Source organism: Mustela putorius, unplaced genomic scaffold, assembly GCF_011764305.1.
Source record: "Mustela putorius furo isolate JIRA1106 unplaced genomic scaffold, ASM1176430v1.1 tig00003988_pilon_pilon_pilon, whole genome shotgun sequence".
NCBI classification, from domain to species: Eukaryota; Metazoa; Chordata; class Mammalia; order Carnivora; family Mustelidae; genus Mustela; species Mustela putorius.
Genome location: NW_025422127.1, coordinates 1,635,788 through 1,646,714, shown reverse-complemented (window position 1 = coordinate 1,646,714; position 10,927 = coordinate 1,635,788). Strand labels below are relative to the sequence as shown.

The 10,927-nt window shown below is 46.5% G+C and overlaps 1 protein-coding gene across 1 annotated transcript; it reads right to left on the bottom strand.

The window, feature by feature from the left end:
* Positions 1–1,123: 1,123 nt before the first annotated feature.
* PA2G4 (proliferation-associated 2G4) lies at positions 1,124–10,186 on the bottom strand. Its single transcript, XM_004773087.3, has 13 exons — positions 9,752–10,186; positions 7,724–7,852; positions 7,338–7,443; positions 7,177–7,246; positions 6,869–6,961; positions 4,097–4,160; positions 3,793–3,871; positions 3,565–3,643; positions 3,336–3,469; positions 2,940–3,034; positions 2,699–2,826; positions 2,486–2,539; positions 1,124–2,256 (listed from the first exon to the last, which is right to left on the bottom strand). The coding sequence occupies exons 1-13, from the start codon at positions 9,837–9,839 to the stop codon at positions 2,191–2,193; spliced, it is 1,185 nt and encodes a 394-aa protein (XP_004773144.1). The 5' UTR covers positions 9,840–10,186; the 3' UTR covers positions 1,124–2,190.
* Between the last annotated feature and the right edge of the window lie 741 nt (positions 10,187–10,927).

Here is a 10,927-nt window from a genome sequence, read left to right as displayed (position 1 = left end):
CTGTTGATTGGCTACTACAGTTGACACTTGAACACAGGTTTGACTGCCATTGGTACAGGTACCTGTGTAGTTTCTACACAAAATACTGTAAACCTTTTAAAAAAAGATTTTATTTAGTTACTTGATAGAGATCACAAGTAGGCAGAGAGGCAGGCAGAGAGAGAGAAGCAGACTCCCTGCTGAGCAGAGTGGGTGTGTGTTTCTTTGTGTGTGAGTGATATGATGCAGGGCTCCATCTCAGGACTCTGGGATCATGACCTGAGCTGCAGGCAGAGGCTTAACCCAGAGCCACCCAGGCGCCCATACACACAATAATGTAAATGCATTTTCTCTAGATTTTCTCGCTTTCCTAGCTCTGTAATGGAGTATATAATGCATATAACGTGTGAAATGTGCTAGTGAACTGTTATCATATAGCTTCTGGTCAAGAGCAGGCTTTATTAAGCTTTGGGAAGTCAAAAATGCTATTGTTCAGGGGTTGACTGCAGCCTATAAGCTCTTATGAAGGGAGCTATGTCCAGTTTTGTTTACTATAGGATATCCTGGTCAGCAATGTTTCACATCTAAGATAGCCTAATAAATTATCCATCTCAGACTGGCCCTGAAAAATTGAATACTAGTAAAGGCATTCTTCCTGGCTTCCTAAATCAAAATAAACATTTGTAGACAGTGCTTTATTTTTTGCAGTACACCTTATCCCAAACTGTCACCAACAAGGTTACTCTAGGGGCACCTGGGTAGCTCAGTGGTTAAAGCCTCTGCCTTCCACTCAGGTCATGATCTCAGGGTCCTGGGATGAAGCTCTGCGTGGAGCTCTCTGCTCAGCAGGGAGCCTGCTTACTCACTACTCTCTCTGCCTGCTTCACTGCCTACTTGTGATCTCTCTGTCAAATAAATAAATAAAATCTTAAAAAAAAAGACTTTAGAAAAATTCATAAACTTTCATAAAAAATGTACTGTCTTCATTCAGAAAACCCAGGATTTAGGTTTTTCCCAACCCACACTATCTCTCATTTTAGAAAGGCAGAATATGGGAATGTAGAACTAGTTCCAAATGGCCATCACATCAACTAACATTTCCCCCACCTCCCATTAAATAAGAGCAGCATACAAAGGCACATGATTATGAGCAAATCCAAATTTATTTTAACGCCATGTCATTTTCAACATGTTTAAAAACCTCATAAGTTAGTGGGAGCCCTAGTTCCCTGGGACAACATGCCAGAGGTACTGAAATCCATCACCTTTCTCTCCAAACCCCTAGCAATTCATCCAATCCAAGTCCACAGCTTCAAAAAGCTAGGAGTTGTCTCTTCAGTCAGTCTGCTCCTCCGGTTCCTGGTCTTTCTTTCAGGGAGGGAGGTCAAAATATTTCAAACAGGGAACAAAACCACAGTTGAGCTTCCAGCCCAGGTTTCTAAAATGGAGCAGGGGAATGCACCACCCCCACTGACTCCAAAGAAATGGACAAGGTTGAGATGGATTACTCCTTTACAGCTTTGTGAAGAAAAAAAAAAAAAAGGTCCTGTGGAACAAAAATGACTAAGGAGATTTACAAATGAGGATCCATTTGACAGATGAGAATCCCTTGGTAAATGCAGGCTCCGGCTCCTAAAAATGAGAGGGGCCTAACCAGACAGTCTGGATCACAAAAGGAATCTGCCGCATGTGAATAAAAACAATCTGAGGAATATAGCTCCTCTCTATTTTGAGGCCTGATAAAATACCTGGGGAGAGTGGGAAAAGAGAGGAACAAGCTCCACAGATGGGAAAATGCTGATACCAAAGTGGTATAAAAAAATTTCAGCTGAGTTTTTAGTGGTGGTGGCTACTTTAGCCTTCTCCCTGTTCTGGTGTAGGGCCATAAACCTTGACCAAGCAGAGAGTAGTAGAAAAAGGCTAGAAAGAGGGGCTTGAAGACGATGAATTTTGACTCCTGATTTTATTATTCAATTTCTCTTTTCTATTTAAAGTAGTCTTCAGTGGTTGGGAAGCCTGGCCTCCCAAGACCAGAGTCAGTTGGAGCTGGTTGTTGTTGGAAGGGGTTGGGGTGGGGACAGGGATGGGGGCAGGGAGACCCTGCTCTGTTGGCGGTCCTGGGTGGAGAAGACGAACTGCACTTCACAGAGCCTGGGGTGTGGTGGGAGGGGGATGAGGCAGGAGCAGCAAGCTGGGGAGATGGGACCCACCTCAGTCCCCAGCTTCATTCTCTTCTAATGTTTCCCCACTGGTGGCATTCTCTGCAGTCTTGGAGGCCTATATTCATGGAAAGGAGAGGAAGACTTCTCAGTTCTCAGCTACTTGCAATAGTATCTGGGAGACCAAAGACAAAAATATACTAATGCTCTAGGTCAGGGCTGAGGTGGGAGGAGGGGGAAGGGAGGCAATAAGGCTATACAGAAATATGTGTGCCCACCACAAGCCAGGAAGGTAGACTAAAGAGGAACCAGGTTCATCATGCCAGACAGCAAAGATCAAAACATACCTTCTTTTTTTTCTTTTTCTGGGTTTTCCGACTTGCAGAACTCTGGAGGAGGGCCTGGACAAGAGGAGGAAGAAGGATAACAAATTCTGAGCAATGCAGAGGAAACACGAAGTGTCACTCTCAGTATCACACCTCTTTTCAGGACTTTGTTGACACCTCACCCTCACTCCCAGGACAGGTGCCATGTGCTCACACTTTCCATCACACACTGACCTTTAGCTCTGCATCTTGGACCTCCATCTCAGACTTGTAGAGGTCAGGTTCAAAGGGACCACTGGTTATCCGCATGGGGCCATTGGGCATGAGCAGGACTGTAAATTTAAACTGGGCAACAAATTCACCTAAAGGAGAAAGGAAGTGTTTTGGTAAAATGCCCCCTCGTCATACTCTTTTCTGTAAGCTAGAGGGAGGGGACCCTAACCAGGGGCTCCTAAGCAAAGCTCTCAGAACTCACCCTCCTTCTCATAGAGAACATTAAATGGCTGCAGCAGTTCATGTTTGGCGCACTCCACCACACCCATCCGGGCCTTCTTCTCGTCTTCAAATGCTCTGGTGGGGGAAGACAAATTCAGGTCTCCTTACCCCCACCAAGTCTTAGCATTTTCCTCATGGCTTTAAATAGCTCCTACCCTCAGGCAGCAATCATGCTCAGGATCACTCTTTCCCATTACCTTCAATGAGAGGGCAATGGGGAGAGGGAGAGAAGGCGTGCATGCAGGCTGGAGCTACAAGTCTAGGCAGGGGCAGGGTGGGAGGGGGTGTGCTGGGAGAAGGAACAGTGTTCCTGGGTGTGTGGTCTATGAGTCAGACCGGTTCCAAGTCCTGTTCTTGCTAAGTGAGGCTGTAGTACCTTAAAGTAAATGGCATGGCATCAAAACGCCTTTCAACCTCACTGAAGAAGGCACGTGAAGTTTTCATTTTCAGGCCATACTGTTTAGAAGGGTCTCGTTTGTAAATGGTGGTTCTCTGTCCCGCGTCCTTTGCCTAAAAGAGTAATAAGTTAGGTCATGTTTGGGCTGGTGCTCTCAGGATACACACTCAGTCACCCCTCTTTGCTAGCTCTGGCAACCTCTCCTCACCTTGCCCTCTCCTGAGCTGACAAGAACATCCACAGCATATACTTCATGTACCTCAAATTCAGCTTTTTCATGGTCCTTCCTAAAAGAAATAAAAAGGGAATCATAAAAACAATGAGTAGTTCCTGGAGTTTGAAGTAGAAGGCAGACACAATGAGGCTGGGAGTATGGAAGAAAACACTATGAGTAGTGTCAGACGGAGGGAAGGTGAAGGGTGGAACTGGCACCTACTTCTGCTGGTCTGTGGGATTCTGGATAATTGTTTTCTCTCCATCGATGACATGCTGCTTCAACTGATGAGACAACATACCTGTAGACAGGCAAAGCCATCTAGAATCCCAAAAGGTTTCCAAATCCACCCACCTACATCATTTGATGGAGTAGGCAATGAAGGGAAAATGCCTGGTTATGAAAACTCGGGGTAGTAAGGGTTTTGGCTTAGACTGTGCTAGAGCCAGGATGGGTCCTCAAAGGAACAAAATCCTTAATTCTACTAAAGCACTTAGACCCACAACCCTGTTATGTGAGGTCTCACCTTCTATTGGTGTGCAATTAAACGAGTGGGCAACCTTGTTCCAGGCTTCTGTCACTTGTGTGTTCTAGAAGTACAAGATCAAATAACAGGTGAGATACGTATGAGGGGCCAAAAAGTTCTCTACCATGCAAATGAAAAGGATAAAAGAACTAAGAATCCCCATATCCTCCATCAAGAGCAATGATTCTTACTGGTTTTTCATTTCATAGCCCTATTACCCCTACTACCTAACAATACCACATGTCTGCTTATCATTTTACAAAGTGCTTTCAAAAAGATGGTCTAACTAAACAATTCTTAAAAGTGGATAGGGTAGATCCATATCCCATATCCCAATTTAGAAGATATAGAAACTGAGGCTCAGAAAAGTTAAGAGATCTGCCCAGGGGTAAGCCAATTAACTGAAAGAAACTGGAAAAAACTCAGGTTTTCTAATGATAAATCTGACAAATCCAGTGTTTATTCCAAGATCTCTGTTTAGAGGGGGACAACAAGCTCTGATTATCCCTTTTTTACCTCTTTCGAATATGATCTGATCCCCATCTAAGCTATTTCATTTGTTTCATTAAACAAAATGAAAAACAAAACTACTATTATTAAACTATGTGTTAGGTACTTTATAAGGCTCATCTCAATTGTCACAACAACGCTGTGATAATAAGGGACAATTTTATTTTTCCTTTTTTGTAGATGAGGAAATCGGAATTCAAAGCTATTTTTATTTATTTATCTATTTATTTATGTATTAGACTTTATTTATTTATTTGACAGAGAGAAACACAGCAAGAGAGGGAATACAAGCAGGGGGAGTAGGAGAGGGAGCAGCAGGCCTCCTGACGATCAGGGAGCCCGATGCGGGGCTTGATCCCAGGACTCTGGGATCATGACCCGAGCCAAAGGAAGACGCTTAATGACTGAGCCACCCAGGCACCCCTATTTATTTATTTTTTAAAGAAGGAGATGTATGTATGACAAAGGGATGAAACTTTATTTATTTTTATTTATTTGAGAGACATTGAGAGAGAGCAAGCATGAGAAGTGGAAGGGTCAGAAGGAAAAGCAGACTCCCCACCACGCAGACAGCTCAATGAGGGACTCGATCCCGGGACTCCAGGATCATGACCTGAGCCGAAGGCATTCGCCCAACCAACTGAGCCACCGAGGTGCCCTTAAAGTTATTATTATTTTTTTAAATTTTATTTATTTATTTGACAGACAGAGATCACAAGTAGGCAGAGAGGCAGGCAGAGAGAGGAGGAAGCAGGCTCTCAGCCGAGCAGAGAGCCCAATGCGGGGCCCGATCCTAGGACCCTGGGACCATGACCCAAGCCGAAGGCAGAGTCTTAACACATTGAGCCACCCAGGCGCTCCCCTCAAAGTAATTTTTAAACAGTAAGGGGTGGCAACAGGGCAAGAACCCAGAATTCTGATCTATGTCCTAACTATACAATAGCCACTATACGACACTACCTTCTAGGGGAGAAACACAGTAGTTAGTATATAAAGAAAAAAAAATCAATGTGCAAAGTAATTATAGCCAACACAAGTGCTTACTATGTGCCAGGCACTCTTCAAGTGCTTCATAACAGCTGTATGAAGTAGGTACCATTATAAGGAAACCAAGACAGAGGTTTAAGTAAAAATGATACAACTGAGTAACGACGGGGATAAGGTACAAACTGATTAAAAGGATGAAGAACAAGAGAGCATGGGGAAAAAAGGGAGGAAGCTTTAGGTACTGAACAGGACCCTGAAGAATGAAATGCTAGAAAAAATATCTCCACTCATAATCTAAATGTAAAATTGTATTAACTCATGACAGTTCCTAATTGTTGGGCTTCCTAATATTGTCTTGCAAGGCACAGAACTAACTTTTGGCTCCTCTCTGCCACCAGTCTACTGGTATGATGATTTCTGTCTTATAAGTTTTTAAAGTTGAGTTTTTTTTTGGGGGGGGTACCTAACTGGCTTAGTTGGAAGGATCACTCTTGATCCTAGGGATGTGAGTTTGAGCCCCACGGTGGGTACAGAGATCAGTTAAATAATTAAGTTACTTGGAAAAGGGGTAAAAAAGACTTTTTCTTTTTTCCATGTGTTTTACTGTGATATACTTCAAACTATTTTAGAAAAAGATGCACATCCAAAACATGAATAAGGAAGGATCTCTAGGCTCCATAAAGAAAGGACCATATATTCCTATACACCAAGCATGGAACTTATCTATGATAGGCACTCAGAGTTAACTGCTGTTTAGTCAACTGTCTCTTCTCTTTCAGAAATCCCATTCTAAGATACAACTAACAAAAAAAAATAAAGATTTATTTATTTGACACAGAGAGAGAGAGATATCACAAGTAGGCAGAGAGGCAGGCGTGGCAGGGGGGAGCGGGGAGCAGGTTCCCTGCTGAGAAGAGCCCCCCCCCAAATGCGGGACTTGATCCCAGGACCCTGAGATCATGACCTGAGCCAAAGGCAGAGGCCTAACTCACTGAGCCACCCAAGTGCCCCAAGATACAACGAACTTTAAAGAGCTGTTTGTATCAGGGGTGCCTGGCTGGGTCACTCAGCAGAGCAGGCGACTCTTGATCTCAGGCTGTGAATTCAAGACCCACCTTGGGTATACAGCTTACTTTAAAAAAAAAAAAAAAAAAAAAAAGCTGCTTTATAAGGGAGCTGCAGGAGAAGCTAGCAACTCAGATTCAAGAGAACAGCTATAGATGACTAATGCATCTTTAGCTCTATCATCTTTGGAGCTGGGACTAAACAGCTTACCTGGTTTCCAGGTTTGACCAGGCGCAGGGCAGCTTCAGCACAAAGGTGAGCTGCCTTAATGACATCTGCTTTCCGCCCTGTTACTTGGGTCCCCTGTGGATAAGGAAATGCAATCAGGAAAGCACTTTATCTCAACTGGTCACTATGCAAGGCTAGCCAATGAGTGGGAGAGAAAACACATTTCTCCTTTTATTTCTCTAAGGACTCTCTCAAGACGTATTTGGTGGTAGGGGGTGGGAATAAGAAGCAAGCAGCAGCTATTCTCCCCCATTCTCCACAGGTGGAAGGGTTCAAAGCAGGCCACCTACCTGAGCTACGTCAACCACAAAAGTGTGAGCCACATTAGCGATGAAGCCATCCACATGGACCCCAAGATCACTAAAAGGCAAGAGCAGAGCACAGTATTAGCAACTGGCACTATGCAAATGCTTAGGAAAAAGATAAGTGCTCTAAAATGGCTTAAGCTTACATTTTTACCAAGTCACCTTCCTTGAGAATATAGTCCTGGTCGCTCTTCAAAGGGGAGAAGTGACATACACAGTTATTTACTGAAATGCTGGTGGGAAAGGCAATACCTGTAAAGAGACAATCATCAGCCTTACTGCCTTGCTGTCTCTCTCGCCCAATCTCTCTTGGAGTCCTGCTGCCCCTCAGAAAAATGGAAGGATTTTCTTCAGGGTCTTGCCTGGTTAATCAGTTTGGATTGGGTAGGAAACTGCTTGTATCCCACCTGCCATTCCAAACTTCCAAATATCTCAACCAAAGCTCGGGCAGGGGTTATAGCATTACAATAAAACAAACAGGACTGAATAAGGGTCAAATGGGGAATTAGTGAGGGATTTTTTTTTTTTTTACCTTTTTTCATTTCTTTTTCTTTCTTGAAAATTTTCCCTGTCTCTTCCATAATCATGGCATCACCTTTCTCACACAGGCTCAGTACCGACACACCTGAGCAGGATGCTTCCACCAAAGACCGAAGTACCCCTGGGGACAGAATCCCACCATGTCAGCCCTGCATGTGTTGTCTAAGTTACCATCCAAACAATACCTAAAGTTAGAGCTTCTAATATTCCCTAGTGCCATTGCCCAAAGGTTGAAAGAGTGAACAAGTTTTGCCTCTTGGAATATACCTACCGATGATCACTAAATTTCTACCTTCCTTTTCCTAAAATAATAAATTAACACACCCTTCCCTCCCTATAGAATGTGACAACTGGATAAACACCATCTGTCTCCCCAGTCAAGGGAGACCTTCCAAAGATCCCTGCAGCGTGGTAAGACAGTTACGAAGTTCAAGGGGGTGCTCACCAAGGTAACCAACATATGTTGCAAAGCAGACTAGAAGAAATTTATAGGCGTCAGGAACAACAGGAAGGTAGACACAGAAATGCTGACTCGAAGCTGATGCATTGTTAAATGCTACCTTCTTCCATTCTCAGACACCCCAATTAGATGTTAGTAATCTCAATCTGTGTAAATTTATTTCCTCATCAACCAGTATATAAACCAAGGGGACTTAATCTAAGTTTCCTGGGCTTCAACAGGCTCATGGCTTACAGATCTTAGCACATCTCAAAGAGGTGTTAAGACCCAAAAAAAGTTTCAAACTGGTATCTGGGATCACAAGTGCCCTGGAGTTGTAAGTTGCAAGGGAAAACATTGTTTTCTAATTCAAGCCACTAATACTAAAAAGCATCCCAAAGCGGGGGTACTACACTAAATGCCCATTATGTTATAAAACATTGTTCTGTTCAGTGGATGTCCTCCTCTCCATGGCCTATCCTGAACTACAGGTTTGATTTTTGTCATCTAGGTTTTGGTGAATCTTTGGAAGTGTGAAAGGCTCAGGTTTTAAGCCATAGGACTAAAGGGATCCTAAATACCTATCTTTACTGTCAAAACCATTTAAAAGCCCAAACCCCACCATTTTCTGTCTTCCTAACTGGGTATTAAAGTGAAAAGGTGAACTGGAGAGAGAGAAAATAGAAAGACATCTGCCTAGATCGGCAGGCAGCTGCTAAGGTCAGAGCACAGTCCTAATGAGGATGACTTCTGAGACCCTAAAATCAGTAGCCTCCCCCTTCAGTACTATTCACAAGACTGCCTAGTTGAGGTGAGAACCTCAAAACACTCCTAGAATTGACAAGCCCCGGAGAACAATCAAATTTGATGGCTAACTAAGGCTATCTGCACAGATAGTTGGTAGTAATGAGTAACTTCAAGGAAAGCCAGATAGATCTTCAAGAGCTGTGTTAGATCTCCAGGAGTTCCCTCCAACGGTCCCTGAGCTGGCCCAAGGGTAGAAGGGAGCCCCACCAGCTAAGGAGTTCAAGTAAAAAACGCAAGACTCCAGTAAAGCACGTGGTAAGGAAGCTGGTGTCAGGGACGGTAGCGGAAGAAGAGAGCCGGCGATCCGCATGGGAACCCGGCGACACGTGCGGGCTGGGCCCCTGACGCCGCGGAGCCAAAACAAAATAGAGGGGCACTTCCGTCGCCAACAGCTGGGCGCTTCCTTTTCGAGGTGGCCTTGCCGCTGCCAGAACCAGAGAAGGCAGGGATCCGGAGCTAGGGGTGAGGGGCTTAAGATGCACCCTGACTCCTGATTAACGGCCTAAGGTCCGAGACGGCTGGGGGCCCTCGCTCTGCGCTCTTCCCGGTAGCGGGCCCGCACCTCCCCAGACTCCAGCCCAGGCCTGGCGGCTCAGGTCCCAGGCGCAACACGGAGTCTTCCCACCACGCCACCCCCAGCGGACCGGAGAGGGGCCCTCAGTACCTCACTCTGCATGACCCCACCGCTCCAGCCCCTCCCGAGCCAGCCCAGCCCCGTCCCCCTTGCCTCCCCCTCTCAGCCTCGATCCCCGGACCCCCAAGGCCCGCACTCACGGTTGGCGATGTCGCCCCCCATCTTATACTTGGTCACGACCAGGTCCTCGGCAATAGTTTGCTCCTGCTGCTCGTCCTCGCCCGACATCTTCCCACCACCACCACCACCACTGCAACCTCGTTTCCCCTGAGCCGCCGCCTCTGCCTCCCTTCCAGCCGCAGGCTGTGGCTAGAGCCCCTTCGATCCGCGAGGAGAGCGCGAGCAAAAGCGCGATCTAGCAGGGGAGCAGGCGGGCGGGCGAGAGCGAGAAGCTGAGAGCGCGCGGGCTGAAGCACAAGGCACGCTGGGACGACGAGTCCTTTCTACACCCCGCCTCTAGCCGACCTTGCCGACTTTTGAACTACAATTCCCAGCCCGCCTTTTGCGCCCCTCAGCCAGGCCCTAGGGCCTTGCCCTCCAAGGGCCTCGCACGCCGGAGTCGCCGAGCACGCTGGGAAGGGTCAGGCTCCGGCAGGAAGGCGGAGCCGTTGGCGAGCCTGAGGGGAAGCGTGGTCTCTCCCGGAAAAACCACATCCACCAGGAGCACTGAGCTAGAACCCGTAATAGGGAGGGGCGGGCTAAAGGGAGAAGGGGCGGAGCTACGGCGGGGCCAGGAGAGTAGAGGCAGCCCCGCAGGGTGGAGCAGGGTGGAGCCTCGGCGATTGGGGAGTGACTACAGTCAGGGCGGGGAGGCTGGGTGCGCCCTTCCCCAGATCCCCAGAGCGGCCGGCGGGACCGGCTCAGCCGGTCCAATCATCCTCTGATGTTGGGGGTCGGGGAGGGGCAAGAGCGCTGTGGTAGGAGACCAAGGGTGCAACAAGCGGGGGCTAACTGGGCAGCGGAGTCCGGAGAGATCATCCGTTCACAGCCTCCCAGTCTAGAAGCCAGACTCCACTGAAGATGGCACTGTTGTTCCAACAATAGGCTTTGATGGCAACCAAGGGAAGTGTTCATACAGACTTTTTCAAGAGTAAGAGTTCTGAAACATACGGGAGTTTCAGTGTTCCACCTCATGAGGCACATCAGTAAGGCTTTTTCGCAAACGTGGGTTTTCTGGTTTTTTTTTTTTTTTTTTTTTCTTATTCCCGGTGGGTTGTCCTGTAAAGAGATCCCTAGTAAAAGCTTTCAATGAAAAGGACTGTGTGCTTTGCTTGTCTTCAGCAAAGAAAAGTAGGGCTGAGTAAACTGCAAGGTGC